Here is a 25,806-nt window from a genome sequence, read left to right on the forward strand (position 1 = left end):
CTTCCGGTACGGATCGTGCTTCCGGTAAGGATCGTGCTTCCGGTACAGATCATGCTTCCGGTAAGGATCGTGCTTCCGGTAAGGATCGTGCTTCAGGTAAGGATCGTGCTTCCGGTAAGGATCGTGCTTCAGGTAAGGATCGTGCTTCCGGTACGGATCGTGCTTCCGGTAAGGATTGTGCTTCCGGTAAGGATCGTGCTTCAGGTAAGGATCGTGCTTCCGGTACGGATCGTGCTTCAGGTAAGGATCGTGCCTCCGGTACAGAACTTTCTTCCGGTATGGATCGTGCTTCCAGTACGGATCGGGTAGTGACTGCTGTCAGGCAGACCAAGTTTCTCTCTTCTTCTTCTTCTGTGGATTATTTGGCCTTATCTTCTTCTAGTTTTTCTTCCATTCTCTACGTGCCTAGGAACATTTCAGGAAGCAGCTTGGAAACCTGAAAGTTTTCAGCTTGTTTTTACTTGAATTACTAATTCAAACATTTTCTAACTAAACAAACAGGAACATAGACATAGATTAATTCACTCATTCTTTGATAAGAATAAATGCAACAGCCGATAAAACCTCAGTAATAATGAATGTGTAAAACTGTCAGGAAGCTGGAAACCCAGACCAGTTTTGGCCCCTCTGGTCAGAGCGGTATTCATGACTGCCTGCTTTCATTACATCAGCAGCAGAAAGCGGAGCTCCTGTGGACGATGCCTCAGTAAGAAAAGCTTTTCGCTGCATCAGAGCGGAAAGTTTTCCCATTAATCATCCGGCGCGTCCTTGACTGGGAGAGAGAGTGGATGGGAAGCAGCCTGACTGCCTGTCCCAGGAAAACCTAACTCCCAGTTGCTCCTGTAGACCAGCGCTGGTGATTATACTGGGCACCAAGCAGGATGAGGATTACTGGAAGAAAGATGATTCCTCGTCCACTAAGAATGTTTAAATAAATCAATGAGTCATCTGGTTTTTACAGGCTGCTGTTAACACTTACTGCTGGTGATTACAGCCTGATTGTTTATAGACGGCTTTTTTCCTCTGCTGCAGGTTGGTCGCAGCGACAGACGCCTGGACCCACCACTGGAACAAGCACGCTAATGCGCATCACGCTACAGGTAATGGAAAATAACTGGAGCTCAGATGGAGCTGCGGCGCTTCATCGTGGCTGCGTTAGAAACCAACGGCGGTAAACACATAAATCCGCCCAGAGAGGCAGCTTCCTGTCATGGATCACCTGGTGGAGCGGGCGGCACCAACAGAACCCCGAGACGTCAGAATAGGCTCCAGCTGCCTGGATGTGGACGTCTTCAGAGCGCATTGAGTCACTCCCTAGAAGAGGGAACGGCTGTAATTCACCGTTTATCACCTCAGAGAACATCCTGACCTGCTGCGATCTGCCAGTTCTCCGTCTGCTTCTCATTCCTTCCCCTAAAAGGAGGGACGGATCCGACTGCGAGCTCTATGGGTGGCAGCTCGGACTAACGTCACGGGTCAGGAGTACGCCATCGACCGGGCTCAGGACTGCGGCGCTCCATGATGTCGGAATGAAGTCGGACCTCTAAAGCCAGGGAGAATTTACAGCTTCAAAGATTAAAAGGAGCAGTTTGTTTTTACTGCGACCTGAAAGTAAAGGATCAGAACCAGAGATGGGATCTTTGTTAACGGAGATTCTGGGCCGGGGGGGGATTTACCATTAGGCAATACTAGGAAGCCTCAACTTCCTGGGGGCCCCATAAAACTCTGTTTCCATGTTTAGTTAATACAACTATTCCTTATTTCTGCACATTAATTATGTTTTTCGCTAAAATGCCATCAGAACGCTGATAATATTAAGTGTGTCTCTGCCCCCCCTTCAGTGTCCACCATATTGGATCAGTCCATTTGCTGCACATGTTCAGAAAGGTCCAAACAGACAGCAGCAAACCATTTGAAAACAAACCATGCAAAGAGCAGTGTTGCCAACTTAGCGCTTTAGTCGCTATATTTAGCCACTTTTCAGACCCCTCTAGCACTTTGATTTCTAAAAAGCTCCTAGCGCCTAATCTAGAGACTTTTTTCTGCTACTGGAGACTTTGGAGACAACATCTAAAAGCAGCGAACTCTGCTCTCCAGAGCGAGTAGATTGGTAACCCCGCCTCCTGCTCTCCTCTATCTTGTCTGCTGTCATGATTCATGCAGCTATTATTTCATCCAAATGAAAAATGGAGAACAGAGAAGCAGATCATGGCTTGTCTACAGTGAAAAGAAGGACTGGGTTATTTACTTTGGCCTTTTTGGAAACACAGGAAGGAGCAATCAGCTAAGTGAGCTTAGTGCTTGGAAAAAATCTTTCATTCCTTTAGAGACAGCATGAAAAGTCAGCTGAGTACAAAACATAGAGAGGAAAACAAGAAGAAAAGGGACAAGAAGAGAGGGACACAACCTAGAACAGATAATGGATGTCTATTCTATTAACATTTCCACATCTGGAGAATGGGGCTGTTCTATGTGTTGTCTTCTCAGCTCAGAGGGCCCCCTGCCTGTCTTTAACTAGGGCCCCAAATTTCCTAAATCCGCCCCTACTCTGGCCCAACCGTCTACTCTGGGAAGAACCTCCAGAACCCAGTCAGTTCCAGGAGGTTTCCAGGACACAGAGGGAACTCAGGCAAAGGTTCTGGGTTAAATTATTTGAAATTTAATCATTTGAGCAGTTTTTTCTATATCTGATTGACAGCATGAAGTCAGCCAAAGGATTTGAACCAGAAACACATTAAAACCACAGAAAAATACGCTGGTGAAGATTCTCAGTTGTCCAGGTCAGAGTCGTTCTAGAAAAGTTTAAAAATCAATCCTCTGGACTTTGTTTCAAAGTTTGAAGACGTTTCTCTTCCATCCAGGAAGATTTTTCTATTCAAAATGTCAGAAATAGCATTTAGTTCCAGGTTTTATCCAGCAGCCCAACAAAGCCTGGTTTTAGTTTAGAAAACATGCAAATAGAAACGGATGAACGGGTCCCCCCCTTTGGAATGGGGGTCGTTTGGCTTCTTAGTTAGCCTGCAATGCCCCATACCTGTCTATGTCTCTGAAAGGGGGGGGCATTGTCTGATCTATTTTGTGAGAGAGACCTTCAATTGGAACTGAGTCTTATCCTCTCAGTAAGCAGCATATTGTGCACGTTCCTAAGAATCTTCTTCCCTCAGTCAAAAACAGAGGTAAGATTGCAGGCTAACAAACAACCCAACCCCCCCTAAGCCAAAACAAGGCTTTATTTTTTTGGTCCGCTCTATAAAACCTGGAACTCAACGCTTTTTCTTACATTTTCAATTGAAAAAACTTCCTGGATGGAAGAGAAACGTCTTCAAACTTGGAAACAAAGCCCCGTAAAATAACCATAGAAAAACAAAATCATTTCCATCCATCAGTCTGGAAAAGTTATGAGACCATTTCTAAAGCTGTGGACCCGGCAGAACCTCGGACAGAACCGTGAGCCACACATGGAACCTTCTAGAATTACATCCAGGAGGTCCTAAAACAGGCCTGCAGACCTAACTGCCTCAGATAAGGTCAAAGGTCACAAATCAACATTAGGAAAAACTGACCCGAACCATTGCTGACCCTTCCTCACATTCATGACCCTAAACGTGTTCTGTCAACCAAGGAGTGGGTCTTTCTAGAAGGTCTTAGTTCATTCACATCTGGAGTAAAACAGCAATTCAGAACCAGGACATAACACGGTGGTGGTGGAGTGATGCTCTGGGCTGCTTTGCTGCTTCAGGAGGACTGAAGCTGAAGGTCCCACAATTATTTCCGGATCTGAACAGCAAGTCCCCCCGTTTAATGATTCAATCCAGACTAATAAATGTTGAGAGTGGCCTAGTCAAAGTCCTGACATCAATGCCTCATAGATGCTGAGTCATGGCCTGGAGAACATTCCATTGGGAACTAAATCAACTCATTAAACCAGATCAGGACCAAAGTCTTCCAGACCGGGTATCGGCTGCTGCTGCTGAGGGAGGAACAACCAGCCACTGGGGGGGTGAATACTTTTAAATCCGGTTGGTTCAGAGACGTTTGTTCCCTTAATAAGCCTAACAAAGACCTCTGTTGTGGTTTTCTGTCAATCATTATCAGTGAGATGTTTCGGAACCAAAATGGATGCCTACCTTCTAGCGTTGTCTCGTAGCCGATCAGAGGTAAACTCTCCCCCTTGGCATACTGAGCAGACACCCTGACTTCGTATCGGGTCACAGGGGTGAGGCGGGGGAGGATTGTGGTGAGGGTGTTCCCGGGAACGGTCATGGACACGTAGTGTCCGTCGACATCGTCTTCCGGCTTAAACTGAACCGTGAAGAACTCCACATTGTTGGCGTCTATTTCCCAGGAGGCTCGGAAGCTTCTGGATCCCACATCGGAGCAGGTCAGGTCTCTGGGTTGGATCAGTTCTGAAAAGAAGAACGGATCGTCAGACACCTCTGAGTGAAAATAAAATAAACAGTCCATCATACGGGTAGCCTTAAGTGGAACTTACTGGTAACTTTTACTGAAACTTACATGTAACTCAAGGAATCGTTAAAGCAGGTTTACCAAAAGTTGGACGCAACTTCTCTGATAACTAACAGCTAACTTTTTCAGTAACTTACTAGTAACCTTGATGGGAACTTACAGGTAACTTTTTAGGTAACTTACTAGTAACTTTGACAGTAACTTATATGTAACTTCAACAGGAAGTTACTGGTAACTTTTTCTGCAACTTACATGTAACTACCTAAAATATTAAGGCAAGTTTGACCAAAAGTTGGACGCAACTTCTATGGGAACTTACAGGTAACTTTGACAGGAACTTACAAGTATCTTTTACGGGAACTTATAGGTAACATTTACAGGAACTTACAAGTATCTTTTACGGGAACTTATAGGTAACATTTACAGGAACTTACAAGTATCTTTTACAGGAACTTATAGGTAACATTTACAGGAACTTACAAGTATCTTTTACGGGAACTTACAAGTTAAATTTACAGGAACTCACTAGTAAATTGTATGGGAAATTACAGGTAACTTTCACAGGAACTTACAGGTGAGATTTACAGGAACTTAGTAGTTAATTGTAAGTTAACTTACAGGTAAATTTCATAGGAACTTACTAGTAACTTTTACAGCAACTTACTGGTAACGTCTACGGGAACTTACAGGTAAATTACCAAAAAATTTCAGCAAGTTTTACCAAAAGTTGGAAGCAACTCCTATCGGAACTTACAGATAACTTTTACAGTAACCTGCTAGTAAATTTTATGGGAAGTTACAGGCAACTTTTACAGGAACTTGCTTGTAATTTTGATGGGACCTTACAGGTAACTTTTACAGGAACTCACTAGTAAATTGTAAGGTAAATTGCAGGTAACTTTCACAGGAACTTACAAGTAACTTTTATGGGAAATTACAGGTAACTTTCACAGGAACTTACAAGTAGCTTTTATGGGAAGTTACAGGTAACTTTTACAGGAACTTACAAGTAACTTTTACAGGAACTTACAGGTAACTTTTACAGGAACTCACTAGTAAATTGTAAGGTAAATTGCAGGTAACTTTCACAGGAACTTACAAGTAACTTTTATGGGAAATTACAGGTAACTTTCACAGGAACTTACAAGTAGCTTTTATGGGAAGTTACAGGTAACTTTTACAGGAACTTACAAGTAACTTTTACAGGAACTTACAAGTAACTTTTACAGGAACTTACAAGTAACTTTTACAGGAACTTACAGGTAACTTTCACAGGAACTTACAGGTGACACTTACATAATCTTAGTAGTTAATTGCAAGGGAACTTGCAGGTAACTTTCATTGGAACTTATAGGTAACTTTACAGGAACTTACTAGTAACTTTCACAGCAACTTACTGGTAACATCTATGGGAACTTACAGGTAAATTAACAAAAAATTTCAGCAAGTTTTACCAAAAGTTGGAAGGAACTCCTATCGGAACTTACAGATAACTTTTACAGTAACCTGCTAGTAAATTATATGGGAAGTTACAGGTAATTTTTACAGGAACTTACTAGTAACTTTTATGGGAACTATAGGTAACTTATAGTTGAACATACAGGTAGCTTTAACAGGATCTTCTAAATTATAATCTTAAAATACAAGATGTCCAAAAATGTCAGATCAGTCACTACTGCAGCCAGGGGGCAACACACGGATCCTCAACCCAACTTATTAAAGCTTCTTTTCCAACTTATTGTTAAGAGGCACTAAGCAGACATGTTGGTTTTCTCTGTCAGAAATAGATCAGATCACGGCAGCGTCCAGCGTAGCTCTCCATCCTGTTTTTATTCCTCGGCATAAAAGGGATCAGTTAACATTTTGTTTATTTCCACTGCTTCATTTAGGTTAATTTATTCTACCCTTCTCTAAATTTCTTTCTCCGTTTTATGAATGATGTCTTAGAATAAAAAAAAATGACGGGCCTGTTTTTAGGAACCTGTTTATATCAGCCTGACACCCTGTGGCGCTCGGCTCGGCTTTGTTTAACCCAGTAGCTGCTAAAAAGCAAAAGTTAACCAATCCAGCTATTAACTTGGGTCAGACATCAAAGCAACTTGGTTTGAATCAGGAAAACTATACTTTAGCTCAGCCACTTTTTTTGTAGCTTACAAGGGGAAAGCGTTTCATATTTTTATTGCTTCCTTGTGCCTTATCCTTTTATTTCTGCCTGGTTCGAAGCAGACACCTTCCTCCTTGGATGTGGTGCTGAATTTCACCCATTCTGGGGTTTTCTAATGGCCTGGATGTTTGAATGGTGGTTTTCTCATAACCTTGTGGGCCACAGATGGTTTAACTTATGAAATAAAGACGGAGCAGTTTTTTTAGTATTCAGAATGACGTTATTCAAACATTTAGAAAAATGAAACTAGAGAGAGAGAAACGGCCTGATAGTCCTGGCATGTTAAAGCTGAACTTCCCTCCGTTCGAACCTTTAGGCTCTGATAATAAAAGCTGCAGTTTATCCTTCTGTTTTCTATCCATCAGAACTCAGTGAACGCACTGGGCCCCATCCATCACCTCTGCCTTTCATCTGGAAAACATAACAGCGCTCTATAATTCACTTATTCTAATAGCTGCAAGGCTGCTTTTTTTTCCAGACCTGATGGGAGACAAAAACAAATAATTCAAGCAGCAGCTCTGCGGTTTAAATCCCTTTTAGGACGGTGTTGAAAGGGAAACGGTAGATCAGGGGGTAAAGGTTGACCCGCATGTCGGTTAATGAAGATGAAGGACCTATGAGATGTGACAGCTCCATCATCTCGCCAACACGATGGCAGCTGCTGAGGAACGCCCCATCCTCTGACATGCAGCCATTATTATATAAGGATTATATAATCGTTATGAGTCATATTTAACTCCGCTAGACCTGGAAGACGTTTCTGGCAGCATTTCAGATCCTGCATCAACCGATCGGCCGTATGGTTGGTGGCGTCTGATAATCCTAGACTTATGTTTCCAAGTCTTGTTGAGTTTAGGGATCCGTGAGCGACGGTTTTATTCTAGCGAAGAGGACCGTCATCATGGTGACACGGAGTCAGCTGCAGGCAGGTTTTAACAGAAGAAAAACAGCTTTTTGACCCAGTTTACTGTTTCCACATGCAGGACTCTCCCTGGACGGCAGAGATCAAAAGGTGGACATGTGGTTTACACATTCAGAGGGTTTAGCAGAAAAAAGGGGGACATGAAAGGGAGCGTGATGCCGATCTGTTCTGGTTGGTAGAGTTCTAGCCGTTTATTGTTGTATTTAATTGTTTTGGCGGTTGGGATTACTTCAAATCCTCCAGAGAAATATTAAATCCCCTCATGCTTTAGTGCCTAAACATCATTGTTTTAAAAAAAGAATATAGAAAACCTCAACAGAATGAAAAAAAAAAATAGAGATTTTATTCTGTATTGCATTTTATTCTTATCTTATTGCACTTAAACCTCAGACTGCTCCTCGTGCGCCGCACAATGGCAGCCCACACTGGAAAAAAAAAAAAATCTTGATAAGTCATTTTTTTCTTAAAATAAGTGCATTTGTTCTTGAATTGAGGAGATAAAAGAGACATTTTGTCAATGGAACAAGACAATTTACCCTTAAAATAAGAAAACACAATTGCATTGTCTATTTTAAAGTGCAGTTTATCTAATTATCTTATTTTAAGAGTAAAAATACTTGTTCCATTGGCAAGTTGTCTCGTTTATCTACTCAAATTAAGGATATATACACTTAATCTCAGTGATTTTTACTTATTTCTAGATGGTTTTTCCAGTGCACTGCTTCCCACACTGCAAAAATGATCTAGAAATAAGTAAACATTTCCTAAATTAAGTGTATTTACCCTTGATTTGAATAGGTAAATTTGATAATATGCCAATGGAATGAGTATTTTTACCCTTAAAATAAGAGAATGCAATTGTGTTTTCTTATTTTAAATCTAAATTGTCTTGTTCCATAAGCAAAATGTCTCTTTAATCTCCTCAATTTAAGAAGAAGTGCACTTATTTTAAGAAAAAATTACTTATCTAGATTTTGATTTTTTCCAGTGCAGCTTAAATGCAGAGGTGAAGTTCAATTATTATAATTATTAAAACATGCCTTTAGCTGACAACGCGACCCACTTAGAGTATTAAATATAGCAAAAATTGCATAAAACATTTTGCATTTAAGATAAAAATCTTTTTCGTCAGTCAGTATGCTTTATGGAGAACTCATTTAGTTTCACCTGGTTTGCACTGCAAAAACATCTAGAAATAAGTAAAAATTTCTTAAATTAAACGTATTTATCCTTATTTTAAGAAGGTAAATAAGATGATCTGCCAATGGAATGAGTATTTTTACTCTTAAAATAAGATAATTAGAGAATATGCACTTGAAATAAGTCACTGCAATTTTGTTTCCTTATTTTAAGTGTAAATTATCTTGTTCCATTTACAAAAATGTCTCTTTTACCTCCTTAATTCAAGAACAAATGCACTTATTTTAAGAAAAAAATTGCGATTTTTTTTTTTCTAGTGTGATCACTGCAAAAAATGAAAATCTAAATAAGTCATTTTTTCTTAAATTAAGTGAATTTTTTCTTAAATTGAGGAGGTAAGTGAGACACTCTGCCAATAGAATAAGACAATTTACATGTAAAATAAGAAAAAAACAATTGCTTTGTCTTATTTCAAGTGTATATTATCTAATTATCTTATTTTAAGAGTAAAAATACTCATTCCATTGGCAGATCATCTTATTTACCTGCTCAAATTAAGGGTAAATACACTTAATTTAAGACATTTTTTACTTATTTCTAGATGTTTTTGGCAGTGATCCTGTAAACGATCTTCTTTAAGGAACCTATTCTATCCGATTATTAATCAAAGTGATAATAAACGGATTAATCGATGGTTAGTTGCAGCCCTATTCTCTTGTGAATTCCAGTGAAAACGTTACTTAAAATGTAACCTTTAATTATAGATTACACCATCAGCCCCACATAACACCCCTCTGCTATTATGTCATCATCTCACAAAATCTGAGTAATTAGCTGAACAGGAGACCAAATAATAATGGAGGCTATCCTGGTTCCTCTGTGACCAGAAGATTCCAAACATACAATTCTGGCTCCATTACCTGCATTCCTCAGCAGGGGTGATAAAAAGCCACACGTTTCCCTGCAACACATGGAGATGTTTTCCCTTTGCACGCTCCGCTTCTAAATCTTCAGGGAAACAGATGTTGTGATGGTTCCACATCTGTTTTCACCTATGACTAACATCAGTTTCAGGTGGATCTATAACCATCCGTTTAGGTGTTTTGGAAAAGCCTTTCAGCGGAGAAGGGGGTGCAGTTCTAGAGCAGGGTGTTTATCCCTGATCAAGCGCCTTGGTCACTGAATGCTGCCCGGCTGCTGCTCGCCGCAACCTTAGGGAGGGGTTAAATGCAGGCGGCACACTTCTGCACAATCTACGGGTGCAATAAAATATAAGGATGCAGGAGCAATCAGGATGAGAAGAGTTAGCGTCTCTGTGTGGCAATAGGTCGGCTGCATCAACTGAGAAGAACAGTTGGACTCTGCCATCATGGATGGAAAGAGAGTGATTGGCCGTTTCTCAGTGTGGGTACTTATGAGTTCTTGTGTGCTCGTGAAACGTCATCAGCCCCAGAACTGTTCCGATTCACAAGAACAGCAGACCGTCTTTACCCAGCATGCATCAGAGCAGACTTGTCTGTTCTCCAGACTGACAGCCTTCCCAGCATGCACTGCAGCAGCAGCAGCTTCCAGGCTAGCGCTCACAGAGCTCCGAGTATTGAAGTAAATGTTCTCTTTTCTGTTGCCGTTGTTCTAGAAAAGTACGTTTTAAGATAATTTAAGGGAGAACATTATACTTTCAGCTTCACTGCATGGCCCATTTACTGATTTAGTGCGTAATTTAAGAAAAAGTTCAGATGTTTAGAGGACAACCAGAGGCTAACATTAGCTTATCTGCAGCAGGCCTGTCTCAGCATAGCTGTGTGCATAGCTTTCCTGTGTGCTTTTCAAGAACATACTTGGCGAGGACATAAGTCCGTATTTGCGTTCTTGTTAACTGAGGAACGGCCAGAATCTAGAGGACCATTTCCCAAAGTCGGGGTCATGACCCCACTTGATCAAACGGCACAGGGTCCCCTACAGAAATCAATCTAAACAATTGAAAATTATATCAAAGATCTAACAAATGTAAAAGTCTGCAACAGCCGGGGCTAACGTTAGCCCATCTGAGGCAGTCTGCATTAACGTTAGCCCGTCTGAAGCGACCAGGGTTAATGTTAGCCCGTAAGAAGCAGTCGGGGTTAATGTTATGCTACGTTCACACCGGACGCAGCAAAAGCAGCAAAATCGCGTCTGCTGCTTAATTTTTGCTGCTTGTACCAGTTAGTTCTGACGCGCGGCTGAAGCAGCTTTGCTGCTCTGCCTGCGCGGTGCAAAAGTGTGTCTGACGCGCGTTGGGCGGAGCTTCACTATCCTTTCTCTGCCTTGCAGCTATATTTGCTGTGATCAGTGGGAATAAAGTAGTTTTAATATGTTTTTAAGTGAGAAAATACACCTGAAAACGTAATCAGTGCAGTCAGTTCATCCAGATTACAATCCTGCCTCCCAATGTTATTTCTGTCGGAGCCGCTCAGACCCCCACATACCAGCGGTGCGCAGACAGAAGGAATCCCTTCATCAGCAGCCTCTGGCCGGGTCGCCTCCTCGCGGTTTACCGCAGCGGCTGGTAGGTGTTTTTCATCTAAATAATCTGATCTGCAGGCAGCAGGATAATAAAAGCGAACATATTCTGCCGGCAGATGTATATATTTTAAGTTAATTATGCGCAGTGGCGGCCGGCCCATAGGGGGCGCTGGGGCACCGCCCTCCCTGATAAGAAGAGAGAAACGTAAAATATATTTTTTAGAAATTAACTCATAAATGTCAGTTTTACTCTCTAGAGTGTGTACCTATAAGCAAAACAAATTATATAAACTACATTTCCCTATCTACTGTCATTCATTTGTGGATTTCCACAGACAGACTCCTACCGTCTCTGTTCTGGGGGCGCTGATCAGACTGCCCCACATTTGCAGAGAATCTGTCAATCATGTATTATTGCTAGGTGAATTTAATGGCCAATCAGCGTCTCAGAACTTTATGGTCTTGGGGCGCTGAAAATACTGCGCTTTAACAGGCTTCTGAACCCAAGCGCAGGTGCAGACAATTAGAGAGAAGATGGCGAACGTAACGAACGAGATGCAGCTTCCACCAAATTCGGTGAGATCCTTATTTATCTACCCGTTTGCCAGAAGAACATCCCTGTTGTAGGATATGAAAAATTCATGTCATGGTTATTTTGACTGTGACGAATCCACATCCTCTAACTTTGCACGCCACACACACATTCCTGTTATACTGTGTTTGTGAGGACCAATCCGCTCGCGCTGAGCCCAGTAGCTCCATTAACTTAAAACACACAAGCTGTCCTGGTTACCTGCTGGCGTATTGAGGGGCACACTTAATATTTTAGTGTGGTTAGCCGTGTGTGTGTGGGTGTGCGGGGGGGGTGGGTGTGTACGTGTTTATGCTATGGGGACTTGTCATCTTCAGCCCAGAGTATCTTGTACATGTTTAGTTTCTTTTGCACCCTGTTTTGAGTTTTTGAGCTCAATAAATCACCAACACCGGTAACCCGACTGAGCCTGGATTCTTGGAGGCCAAAGAACCCCGTCACAGTGACCCAAATCATCACTGTTACTGTTATTATATAGTAAATTAAATCATTACTGTTAAATTGTATGTATTGTCCAATTGTTTATTTGAATTCTTATTCCGGATTAGTTGGAGACATACACTAGGCTATATCAGCCCCACCAAAAATATTTTTCACCAGCCGCCACTGATTATGCGTTAATAAACTGTTTAAGAGGAGTAATCAGAGCGGTCTGTGTCATCAGCGATGTGTCTCTCTCCCAGCCAGCTCCTAGATCAGCTTCTCTAATTGGTTGACGCGGCGCGTCGAGCAGCAAAAATTCAATTTTTCCATCTTTAGCAGCAGCGCGTTTGCGACGTGTCACACGCGTCAGATGCTTAAACGCGCCAGACGCGCTGCGCCTGCTGCTCAAAACGCGCCGCGGGACATTTTGCTGCGCCTTGACGCGCGTCAACCATTGACTTTGCATGTAAACTCGCTGCTTCTGTCGCGCCAGCTGCGCCCGGTGTGAACGCAGCATTAGCCCGCCTGAAGCAGCCGTGGTTAATGTTAGCCCGCCTGAAGCAGCCAGGGCTAACATTAGCCCGCCTGAAGCAGCCGTGGTTAATGTTAGCCCGTCTAAAGCAGCCGGCGGTAACGTTAGCCCGTCTGAAGCAGCCAGGGTTAACGTTAGCCCGTCTGAAGCAGCCGGCATTAACGTTAGCCCGTCTGAAGCAGCCGGCATTAACGTTAGCCCGTCTGAAGCAGCCAGGGCTAACGTTAGACCGTCTGAAGCAGCCAGGGCTAACGTTAGACCGTCTGAAGCAGCCGTGGCTAACATTACCCATCTGCAGCAGCCCTCTTTCTGCATAGCCATGTGTGAAGTATCGCTGGATCTGATGGAGGTTTAATAGTTTTATTTTTCAAAACGTTCATTAGATATGTGTTTATCTGACTGTGTTCATTATTTTTCCCCCACTAAATAAAATGAATTCATGAAAAAATTCACTTATTTTGTGAAAAATCGACTTATGTAGATTTACATTTTTTGCAGTATGACCACAGCTTTCTTCATAAATGTCAGGTTTGTGACCAGTTTGTTCTGTGGACGGATGATGGTTCCATACTTGCGTTCTAGTGAATTGAGAAACTGCCATTGTTGTCCGAATTCTCAGCCTACCATTATCTTTAAATCGGTAGTTAAACAGACTACTCCATGCTTTCTCAACCTTTTGAATACCAAAATAATAAGAATCAGAAAGAACCACTGAATTGGTCGAAGCAATGCTGATGAAAACATGAGAGCATCGTCTGCGTAGAGGATAAACGGGACTTACGTCTCTGGTAGATGCTGCGGAGTTCCTGTTCGATCCTCAGGCAAATGGACTGTGTCAGCTCCTTGGAAATTCTTTGGAAAGCGTCAAAGTCCTCCACCGTGTACACATGAGTCTCTGCAGGCTCATTAGCGATAGCTTCAAGTTCACTTCGTACGGCGTCTTTAACACCCACAGCAAAGATCTCCACGTCAGCATTCCTCAGCTTGGTGGCCGGCTCTTTGAAAGCGTCGGACGACTTTCCGTCGGTGATGAGGATGGTGACTCGGGGAACGTTGGCTCGTGCGCCCCTGTTGGTCTGGAAGATCTCTTCCCTTACGTAGGTCATGGCTCTGCCGGTGTTGGTAGAGCCGCCTCGATATGGGAAAGATCTAACAGCTTTGACCACGCCGTTGACGTTTTGATGAGTGTTTAGGTAGAACTCTGTAAAGGAGTCCTTGCTGTACTGCACCAAGGCAATCTGAACCTTGTTTGGTCCGATGTCAAAGGTGTTCACCAGGACTTCAAGGAAAGCTCTAACTTTGGCAAAGTTTTTCTTTCCAATGCTGTAGGATCCATCCACCAAAAGCACCACATCGGCCTGCACATCCACACCCAGAGAGCACTCTGGAAGCGAAAACAATACCATCAATTTTTGCATCAGGAGTGTCGAGGTTACAAAGACATTTTGTTTTACTCACCCAGTGAAACTTTAAGTGGCTCCGTTTTCTGCATGACCACCACGGCCTCGCTGGACAACAGGTCCTTCAAGCTGAAAACATTGACCTGGTACTCTGTGTCTGGAGAAAGGTCTTTGACCACAACCGAGGTCTGGGAGGAATCAACATACAGGTCCTGCTGCTTACTGCCGGCCATCATTGGGATCATCTGAACCCTGTAGCCTGAAATGTCACCAACTGAGGCATCCCAGGTCACCCTCATGGACTTGGAAGCCACCTCGAGGACTCGGAGGTTAGAGGCTGGATCCACAACTGCAAAGACGAAACAAAATGATGTTTTTTCATAGATGCGTCCACTAATGGTTGCCACAGTGCAGGAGCTCGTAATTAAAAACATTACACAAATGTTGTTAAAATGACTTTTGTTAAAATTATTAAGAGCCGAAATTGGCTTTGGAGCCGCGGGTTGAGGAACCCTGGTCTAGAACATTTGAGACCTGATCACAGAGACAGAGGCCATTCCTTAATATGTGTACTTGTGCATTCTCGTGTGCTTGTGAAACATCATCTGCATCAGCCTCAACACTGTTCCAATTCACAAGAACACGAGACAGAGAACAAGAACGGAAAAAGTCCCCAAAAAGTCCCCTCCCTATTTACATCTATAAACTCAAACTTCTGTTGGAGTTTCTAGATGTTGGAGCTTGGCCTGTTTTCCAGTGTAGTCCTGTTTCTCTGACTGTGACTAACTGGATGTGCTCTCTTCATCCTCTGACATGGGAGCTGGCTCGGAGCTCGTCTGCCTGGCTGTGTGTTTCCTGGACGGGGCCGCCTGTGGAGCTGGTTGACAGTTGCCTTTTGTATCTATGCTTCTTTTTCTATGTCTGCTTCTGTCTCCTTGAACCCCAGTGGGCCTCAGCAGATGGCCGCTCACACTGAGCCTGGTTCTGCTGGAGGTTTCTTCCTGTTCAAAGGGAGTTTTTCCTCTCCACTGTCGCTACAAGCATGCTTAGTGTGAGGGATTGCTGAAGAGTCAATGAGTCGATGCAAACAGCTGGTTTTCCTTAGATAGAAAACTTTGAATCAATCTGACTGGATGATCTGGTGAACTGGAAAGTGACCTGAGATGACATGATGTGAATTTGCGCTATAGAAATAAACTTAATTGAATTTACCCAGCATGCATCAGAGCAGATTTATGCGTTCTCCAGACTGACAGCTGTCTCACCAAGCACCGCTGGTATGAAGCTCAAAATTCTCTTTTTCCAATGTTCTATAAAAATAAGTTTTAAGATCATTAGAGGTGAGAAAGTTATACTTTAAGCTTCACTATATGGCCCATTTGCTGATTCAGTGCGAAATTTAAAAAAAAGTTCCGATGTTGAGAGGACCGTGGCAACTAGCGGAGCTCGGAGGCTGACCGCAGCCAGGGCTAACGTTAGCCCGTCTACAGCAGCCAGGGATAGCGTTAGCCTGTCTACAGCAGCCAGGGATAACGTTAGCCCGTCTACAGCAGCCAGGGATAACGTTAGCCCGTCTACAGCAGCCAGGGATAACGTTAGCCCGTCTACAGCAGCCAGGGATAACGTTAGCCCGTCTACAGCAGCCAGGGATAACGTTAGCCCGTCTACAGCAGCCAGGGATAACGTTAGCCCGTCTACAGCAGCCAGGGATAACGTTAGCCCGTCTACAGCAGCCAGGGATAACGTTAGTCCGTCTGCAGGGCTTGTCATGAACATATTTTATTTGCGTTTTTGTGAACTGAGAAACGGCCCGAATCTGAAATAAATCAATCTAAACAATAAACGATTACATAAAAGTGCTAAAAAATGTAAAATCACTTAATTACGGACAGAAGCGACTGCTTTGGATTTTGATGCTGTTGATAACATGAATGTACTCATAGTTTATCGGCTTTGTAGAAATGTTTGGATACGCAGTCGATACTTTGGGTCATCAGTCGACTATGATATCATTTTATGGGTCAGAAGCAGAAATGTTTGGGTAATGCTGACCTCGAGGCCTAATCAAACTGGTTAAACTGGTTGTGAAAGAGGAGCTCAATGGGTCGAAGGAACAATGTTGGACCAGCCTAGTTCTATGAGCCGGCAGAACTGCATAGTCCGCTAATATGAGAATGAAATCAGATGGACCCCAATATAGGCCTAGAACACTGTCCATGAGGGTTGTTGGTGGAGATTCTCAGTCATCCAGGGCAAAGTCAATCCAAAAAAGTTAAAAATCAACCCACTGGACATTGTTTTCCAAGTCTGAAGATGTTTCGCTTCCCATCCAGGAGGCTTTCTCAGTTTATAATAGGGGTCGTTGATGTCATTATTGGCCTGCAATACCTGCAATTCCTTCCCACTACCATCTGAACCCACATCAGGCGAACAAAATATCTCGCCAGGTCAACCAGGCCAACAATGACCCTTAACGACTGCCTTTTTTTAGAAGAATGGACAGGTATTGGGTATTGCAGGCCAATAACGACCTTAACGACTCCCATTACGAAGCGGTAGAGTTGGTTACTCTATAAAAGCCTAGAACTCAACGCTAATCCAGACATTTGGAATTGAAAAACCTTCCTGGATGGGAAGAGAAACGTCTTCAAACTCGGAAACAAAGTCCAGTGGATTGTTTTTTAATTCCAGTTTTTTTAACTTTAACTTTTGTCCATGAGGGTTATGTTGGTCCGCATTTTTTTGTTGAATTATACCAGAATGGATATTGAGTTTACTCAATATTTGTTTCAAACTGCATATAAAAACCAACCTATAACACTATTTTATCGGTTTAGTAGCAGTAAAATACTGATACCTTCTGTTTGAGGTAAAATCATTTAATCATGTAAAAACGGATTCTGTTTCCCTCCTCCCGTCTGTCTTCATACTGAGGGAGACTCTTGTCCCACAGGATGGTCCCAGACAAGCAGCTGCTCTGTTGGGGCTGATTACAGTCAGAAATCTGTAAATTATAGGGAATCAGATCCTCCAGAAGCTCAGCTCTGCAAACACGGTGGGAAACAAAGAAAGCCTTTTTGTTCCTCTAATGAGAAACATTTAAAAAGTAAAGAAACAATTAAACTGGGAAGAAACGACCAGTTTGAACCGGATGTGTTTCTGATTCAGACAGTGAACATTAGAAGGGGCAAAGAGGATGATCATGATATAGAAAGATTAGATTCTTCTAAACCGGTGGTTCCAAAACTCCTCCTGGTGGGCCTCCTCTTTGTTTTAAAAGAAAGTTCTCACCCCCCCCCCCCAAAGCCAGACTTTTATGACAGATGAACAAAGGAAAGTCAACTGCAGGGAAGTGGATGGAGATCAAATAAATCACAAATCTACCTCATTTATATGGAGGATAAAAAGTGCCGAAATTAAATAAATAAATACAGCGATAAACAATTAATTAAATGTGTAATTCATTAAATAAATAAGGAATTAAATATATAAATGTGTCATTAATTTAATAAAATACGCTTTCATCTTATTAAAAATATATCTAATTATTTCAGTGTGCATTTAATTATTCCATGGTCCTGTGTCGCAGTGCATCGAAACCATTAAAAGAATCTGTCAAACTCACCCATCAAAGTTAGGGGGCGGTTATCTAACACCTGATTGGTCACCCTGCACATTAAGGCGAAGCAAATCGATTACAGAGACTCGATTTGCTTTAACCCCGCCCCCTAACTTTGATGGGTGAGTTTGACAGATTCTTTTAATGGTTTCGATGCACTGCGACACAGGACCATGAAATAATTAAATGCACACTGAAATAATTATATATATATTTTTAATAAAATGAAGACGTATTTTATTAAATCAACAACACATTTATATATTTAATTCCTTATTTATTTAATGAATTACACATTTAATTAATTGTTTATCGCTGTATTTATTTATTTAATTGTGGCACTTTATATTAGTGACGTGGTTTTAATTAATGAATGACACATTTATTTATTTAATTCCACATTTAATTAATTATTGACACATTTAATTATTTATTTAATGCTGTATTTATTTATTTAATTTTGGCACTTTTTATCCTCCATACATTTAAAGCTTATTTATATCATTTTTAGTATTATTTTATTGTATACCAGAATTCAACATCACCAGTCAGGGCTCGATGTTACCCATCGCCCGATCGCCCGGGGCAAGTAGTTTTTATTGTCAGGAGAGTACGAATTTCAATGATCGCAAAAAAAAAAAAAAAAAATATTTATCACTCAAAATTACTTTAAAATCACAGACATTCGATGAAAACGCCCAAGAAGCGCTGCCGGCGCTATTTTTGTTGTTTTGTACACATTATCGCGTGATTTGAAAAAACCGGACGATTTTCTTAAAAAATACTGAATTACAAAAAACATTTAAAAAACAAACATGTTTCATTGATATATATACAAAAATGAATATTAGGAACTATATTTATCAAACATTATACTGGGCAAGTAAAAATTGTTTCTGGGCAAATGAAATGTGAAAGTCACTTGCCCTTTGGGCAAGTGGTAAAAATCGTTAACGTGAACCGCTACCATTATATATTTTTTTATAATCATCTTTAAATTGGCCATTTATTTAGTTAATATCCACAAGAAGTTCCTGGGGGCCCCATAAAAATCTGTTAACATGTATGGTTAGTACAACTATTCCTTATTTGTGTACATTAGTTATGTTTTTTGCTAAAAAGCCAACAAACGGGGAAGTGGCGGCCTAGTGGTTAGGGCGTAGGGCTTTGAATCCTGAGATTGAGTTCGATCCCCCGCAGCCGCACAATGGCAGCCCACTGCTCCCCAAGGGGAGGGGTTAAATACAGAGAAGCAATTTCCCTCTGGGATTATTAGAGTATATAAAACAAACGATGCAAAGAGCAGTGATGCCAACTTAGCGCTTTAGTCGCTATATTTAGCCACTTTTCAGACCCCTCTAGCACTTTGATTTCTAAAAAGCGCCTAGCGCCAAATCTAGAGACTTTTTTCTGCTACTGGAGACTTTGGAGACAACATCTAAAAGCAGCGAACTCTGCTCTCCAGAGCGAGTAGATTGGTAACCCCGCCTCCTGCTCTCCTCTATCTTGTCTGCTGTCATGATTCATGCAGCTATTATTTCATCCAAATGAAAAATGGAGAACAGATAAGCAGATCATGGCTTGTCTACAGTGAAAAGAAGGACTGGGTTATTTACTTTGGCCTTTTTGGAAACACAGGAAGGAGCAATCAGCTAAGTGAGCTTAGTGCTTGGAAAAAATTTTTCATTCCTTTAGAGACAGCATGAAAAGTCAGCTGAGTACAAAACATAGAGAGGAAAACAAGAAGAAAAGGGACAAGAAGAGAGGGACACAACCTAGAACAGATAATGGATGTCTATTCTATTAACATTTATCTATCTGGAGAATGTGTTCTCCATTCAGAGGGGCCCCCTGCCTGTCTTTGCCTAGGGCTCCAAATATCCTGAGTTCGCCCCTGGTTGAACTCCCCTAAATGGCGTGCCCCTGACTTTGGGAACCACTGTTGATGTATCCTGCTCATTAGTCAGAATAAACCTTTAGAAGAACCATAGAGTCACTTCCAGGGATCCAAACTTCCTGTTAAAATAATGGAGGAATCTCACCTTCTTCTCCGCTGGTCAGTAAGCTGAGCTGATCCTCTACGCTCGAGCAGATCTGAGTGATGAAGTCGTTCTGGACGACCTGGATCGTGTCAAAGTTGGCCGCCCTGTAGATGTGATGTTGGAACGGCGTGGAGGCCAGAGCCTTCATCTCTGCTTCATCAGCCTGATGGACGCCTGCGAGGATGAACAGGGGGGTTAACTTTCTGCTCTCATTTGACCCATCCTAAGGATTTTTCTTTTTGCTACCAGCCTGTAAAAAATGCACAGGAGTTTTAATTTTTTCCAGGTTTGCAGACTGAACAGATTTTTTTCCCACTCTGACAGCGAGAGCAGTGAATATGAAAGCGGTTTAACGACCCTATAACGCTCTGCAGTCGCTCTGACATCATTAGACGAGCTGCAGCCTTCGGGTTTGTTTAAAGTTAGGCTCTTAGAATAGAAATCTGAGCCGTGTTTCAGGAGGAAAACAGCCTTTCTCCAGCAGCTGAGCGCCACTTCAAAACATAAAAACATGGAATAAAATTCTCCGCTCATGCGTCTGAAGTCTGTCCAGCGCTGCGGTGATAAAATCCTGCAGCTCGCCTCTCCAAAACAAACACTGGGACGGATAACAGAGCCCAGCTCGGATCAAACAACCAATTAAAGGATCGTGATGTTGAATGTTTTCTCTTCAAAAGTCTGCGCCATAAAAACAATCTAGAACTTTCTTCAATTAAGTTTATTTACTATTTAAGTAAATAAGATGATTTGCCAATGAAATTAGCATTTGTGCTCTTAAAATAAGATTGTTTTTTCTTATTTTAAATGAAAATTGTCTTGTTTCATTTGCAAAGCGTCTCACTTACATTGGAAAAAATCAAAATCTAGATAAGTTTTTCTTAAAATAAGTGCATTTCTTCTTAAATTGAGGAGATTAAAGAGATATTTTCCCAATGAAACAAGACCATTTAGATTTAAAATAAGAAAACACAATTGCATTGTCTTATTCCAAGTGCATATTATCTAATTATCTTATTTTAAGTGTAAAAATACTGATTCCATTGGCAAATTGTCAAATTTACCTTGTCAAATCAAGGGTAAATACACTTAATTTAATACATTTTTGCTTATTTCTAGATCATTTTTGCAGTGTACATCCTCAATTCAAGAATAATGCACTTATACACTGCAAAAATGATCTAGAAATAAGTAAAAATTTCTTAGATTAAGTGTTTTTACCCTTAATATGAGAAGGTTAATAAGACAGTTTGCAATGGAATGAGTATTTTTACTCTTAAAATAAGATAATTAGATGATATGCGTGTGAAATAAGACAATGCAATTGTGTTTTCTTATTTTAAGCGTAAATTGTCTTGTTCAATTGGCAAAATGTCTCTTTTACCTCCTCAATCTAGGAAAAAAAGCACTTATTTTAAGAAAAAACGACTTGTCTATTATTCGATTATTTCCAGAGTTTAATGCAAAGCCGTTTTACCAGCTTGCATAAGAGTGAAACTCACAGCAGTGGATGGATTAATGCGCGCAGCTCCAAGCTGAGTAAAAACAGCAGTCATAATTTTTATAAGTTTGGACACTGATTTTGTTTTATTACAAAATAAGGCTGGAAAAACAGCAATGTGGCTTATTTTAGCTTGAAAAGCAGCAGTTTCACTATTTTTTATTATAGATTGTTATGCTATTATAGGTGTAAAAATGTTACATTTTGTTATATATTCTGAAAGCAAGTGGAAAATACTTGCTTCATAAATGTTTTGTGGATGTCAAAATGCTTCAGAGTTTTTCTATGGGGTCAAATAGTTCAGTAAAAGAATTTGGCACAATTTGGAGAAGTTTGGTGATGCTGGTGACTCCAAAAGTTCAAAACCCCACATCTCTGGAACTGTTGCAGCTGGAGGTCTGAAATGTTCTGCATTTCCGGCTGACATGATGTAGAACAAATGTAATGCAATAAAACCTGCTTATTTCCAAAAAATGTCTTAATTACTGCTGTTCAAATAATACCTATTATCTTCGAGAATAAAAAAAATAAAACAACTTTAAGTCATGTTTGAACTGATGCAGCTTGGGCTGAGTTTTACTCACCCAATTTTCAGAAACAAGAAGGTGTTAGCTTTCAGATGATGTATTGCACATTTAATTTGTGGTTATAGTTCCTAAGTTATTTGCTTTTCCATTTGGGTATGAAAATGGGGGAGCTGCACTGCAAAAAATGGAAATCTAAGTAAGTAATTTCTTCTTAAAGTAAGTGCATTTTTTCTCTAATTGAGGTCGACAGTTTACGGAAGAGGAATAGGGCCACTGAAAAAACAAAAACAGTTAACTGATTTTTACATTTTATTTAAAGTCAGAATTCTTAGATTAAAGGAATAGTACACCCAAAACATGATTAGCCTTCATTTTCTACTCACCCCCATGCTGAACAACACTCTGGAGTACTTTTTTGATATCTCAAATGCATCTGGAGATCTGGGAGGCTTCTTGCTGTCTGCTGACATTCAAATAATGGAGGTCTATGGCGCCCGATGCAGAAAGGTCCATAAAAGTCCACAAAAAACGTGTCAATATTCCTCCATACTGCTCGTCCAATGTATTCCAAGTGTCCTGAGTGGGTAGCATCCAGAATTTACTCGAAACGAAGTCATTTAGAATGTTTTTAGAGCATAAACAGTAGTGTATAGGATTTCCTGAAAGAGCGCACCTGCGCGTTCATGACGCTACGGAAGCCGGCAGACCAAACCAGATGAAAGTGCGCATTCAGCTCGGCAAAGAACTCATGCTCTTCCTCAACACTGAAGTCCTCATACATTTTTCTTTCGTTGTTTCTTTCTTTGCACAGGTAAACAGCACATTTCTTCTTCTACGCTTGCATTATCGGCAGAGCAGACGCTGAATGCGCACTTTCATCTGGTTTGGTCTGCCGCGGTTTCCGTAGACTCGTGAACGCGCTTTCAGGAAATCCTATACACTACTGTTTATGCTCTAAAAACATTCTAAATGACTTCGTTTCGAGTAAATTCTGGACGCTACCCACTCAGTACACTTGGAATACATTGGACGAGCAGTATGGAGGAATATTGACACGTTTTTTGTGGACTTTTATGGACCTTTCTGCCTCGGGCGCCATAGACCTCCATTATTTGAATGTCAGCAGACAGCAAGAAGCCTCCCAGATCTCCAGATGCATTTGAGATATCAAAAAAGTACTCCAGAGTGTTGTTCAGCATGGGGGTGAGTAGAAAATGAAGGCTAATCATGTTTTGGGTGTACTATTCCTTTAAAGTCAGAATTCTGACTTTTTTCCCATTCTAAACTGGAAAAAAATGTAAAATTCAGTTAACTTTTTTTTTTCCAGTGGCCCTAATCCTCTTCCGTAAAAGTGAGAGACTTTGCCAATGGAACAAGATAATTTACATTTAAAATAAGAAAAACCAATTGCATTGTCTCATTTTAAGTTCATATTATCAAATTATCTTATTTAAAGTAAGGATACTAATTTAATTGGCAGATCATCGTATTTACCTACTCAAATTAAGGGTAAATACACTTAATTTAAGAAATGTTTTACTTATTTCTAGATCTTTTTTGCAGTGTGTTAAAAGCTTAAGAAAAAATAACTTGCTTAGATTTCAATTCTTTGCGGTGTAGATCTACATTTTATTGAATATAAAATGGCAGCTGTGGCGTCTGTCTGTGGATCCATCAGAAAAGGATGACGGGACGAACAGCTGAGCAGAGGAGCTCCATCATCGGGTTGCAGCTCAGAAAACACCTGCTCCTTTCAGAGTTTCCAGGCCGCTCCAGAACCAGAACCAGGACCTGTTAGTAAACCCATTTTCTGATCTGTTCTTATAATCTATAAACCTTCAGACAAACATTTCGTCTTTGCTCTTCTGCTGTTTGGATCCGAAACACGGAAAGTTTTACTGCAGCTGCGGTTTAATCTCAACATGTGAAAATAAAGCCTGGATTTATTGCATGTTATCATCTGCTGGAAACGTCTTTAACACGATATCTAATAAAGCTTTTTTTTTTTTCCACCGCTACCCTCCAGAAGACGGCTGGTACGACTTCTCCAGAAGTCCTGCTCGCAGGAACAGGAGCTCTCCTGCTTCTCCGTCTGAGTTTGTGGAAAGTTTCGAGGGAAGCCAGAATGTAAACACACCCTCGACCTGTTATCACACGCTCAGATGAAGTAAGAATCCACCATCCTTCATCTGCAGCGTCTGACACAAACAGCCCCATTAAACGGGGATGGAAGGATTCTGGAATATTCTGGGCTGGTTCTGGCCGCGCTCCGGCGGCTCAGTGGAGCAGTGGGTGGCACTGCTGCCTTGCAGCAGAAGTTTCTGGGTTCAATTCCCTGCCTGGGATATTTCAGCATGGAGTTCAGATGTTCTCCCTGAGCATGCCTGGGTTCTCTCTGGGTACTCCAGCTTCCTGCCACCGGCGAAAAACATGACTGTTAGGTTAAAGTCGTAGAGAAGCGGCTGTTCCAACCGTCGCATTTCCGAATTCTCCCGAGTGGTGCTCGACTTGTGATTGGTCGATTATCAAGGGGGCGGGATCGTTGTGGCGGAAGGTTCACAGGCAAGTTTGGTTGTGGCCGGTTTATCGGAAGCATCTTGCTAACCAGTTAGCATCTTAGTGCTAGCAGGTTCCCAATGGGAAATTCCATTGGGACCAAGTAGCACTAAATTGGTGACTTAGAAACGACGCTGTCAAGGAACGCTATGGACAGCGGAAACATGCAAGAGGAGGAGAGTTTAGTGTCGGAGGTCGTGGATGAGTCTCCTCCGTCATCCATTTTTTATTTAGAGGAGGAAAGCGGGGACGAAGATGTTGTGGAAGAGGACGCCAGGGCGGCAGAAGCTTGGTTTGGTGTAGAAGGCTTCCAGCCGTACATGTTTGAGCCCTTGCCTCGCAACGCTGCCAGTTCTGTTAGCTCTACGCCTGCCGAAGACACAGACGTCCATCCCCGTGAACACTGGGACGCAACTCAATGGGAAAGGAAAGGATTCTGATTTCAACCGTTGCGTATATTAGCTGCGACATATGAATCAAGATGCTATGACCGAAATAATCTGATTGACAGATGACCGTTGATATATGATTGGATGAATTTAGGTGTTCAGGCTGACGTAGAACTAACTGGCCTGCAGAAGATAATGGAGAAAAAACAGATTTTAAGACAGGATTTTCTTTTTTAAAGAAATTTTTGAACTTTTGGGACAATATGGTCTGATAAAGAGAACATTTATATACATGTTTAAGCCAGAATCATTTGATATTTGAATATGATTCCTAACGACTTTAATTGGCTTCTCTAAATTCTCTGTTTGTCTCTGTGTCTCCCTGTCCAGGGTGGACAACGCCTCTCGCCAGTAGACAGGAGGACATAGACACCAGCACCCCTCGCCACCCCAGCGTGACAGAAAATGGATGAATGGATGGTTTTGGCCGCTCACCAAGGACGAAGATCTCCACGCCGCGGCTCCTGAGCTGCTTGGTGTAGCTCTCCACCGGATCATCGGATCGCCCGTCCGTGATGATCACCAGCACCTTGGGGACATCTCTCCTGGACCCGGCCGCTTCAGTGAACCCGTTCGTCAGGACGTAGCTCAGAGCATCGCCTGAAACATAGAAGCGTTTTGATCGTCAAAGAAAGAAAACTTTAGAGCTGCTGCTGCTAACAGCGGAACATCGGCTGGATGTTCTGGAAAAAGAATCTACAAATAAGTAAAAAATGTCTTAAATTAGGTGTATTTACCTTTAATCTGAGCAGGTAAATGAGATGATCTGCCAATGGAATGACTATTTTAACTCTCAAAAGAAAATTATTAGATAATATGCACTTGAAATAAGACTATGGAATTGTTTTTTTCTTATTTTAAGCGTAAATTGTCTTCTTCTGTCGGTAAATGTGTCTTTTACCTCCTTTACCTTTATTTTACGAAAAAATAACGTATCTAGTTTTCAATTTTTTCTAGTGTGGAACCAGGATAT

The 25,806-nt window shown here is 41.5% G+C and overlaps 1 protein-coding gene across 3 annotated transcripts in view; it reads right to left on the reverse strand.

Moving 5' to 3' along the window:
- The window catches only part of col12a1b (collagen, type XII, alpha 1b), a 188,772-nt gene that overhangs the window by 144,398 nt on the left and 18,568 nt on the right, over positions 1–25,806 (reverse strand). For all 3 annotated transcript variants that reach the window (XR_005282461.1, XR_005282460.1, XM_038304931.1), the window contains exons 7-11: positions 25,269–25,433; positions 19,804–19,977; positions 14,201–14,491; positions 13,524–14,126; positions 4,128–4,406 (exon numbers count right to left, since the gene is read on the reverse strand). Coding sequence is in view for 1 of the 3 variants with exons in the window: in XM_038304931.1 (XP_038160859.1) it covers positions 4,128–4,406; positions 13,524–14,126; positions 14,201–14,491; positions 19,804–19,977; positions 25,269–25,433 (1,512 nt within the window). In the remaining 2 variants the exon portion in view is untranslated. The remainder of the gene's footprint in view (positions 1–4,127; positions 4,407–13,523; positions 14,127–14,200; positions 14,492–19,803; positions 19,978–25,268; positions 25,434–25,806) is intronic.

This window comes from Cyprinodon tularosa, unplaced genomic scaffold, assembly GCF_016077235.1.
Source record: "Cyprinodon tularosa strain WSP-4 unplaced genomic scaffold, ASM1607723v1 ctg548, whole genome shotgun sequence".
NCBI lineage: Eukaryota > Metazoa > Chordata > Actinopteri > Cyprinodontiformes > Cyprinodontidae > Cyprinodon > Cyprinodon tularosa.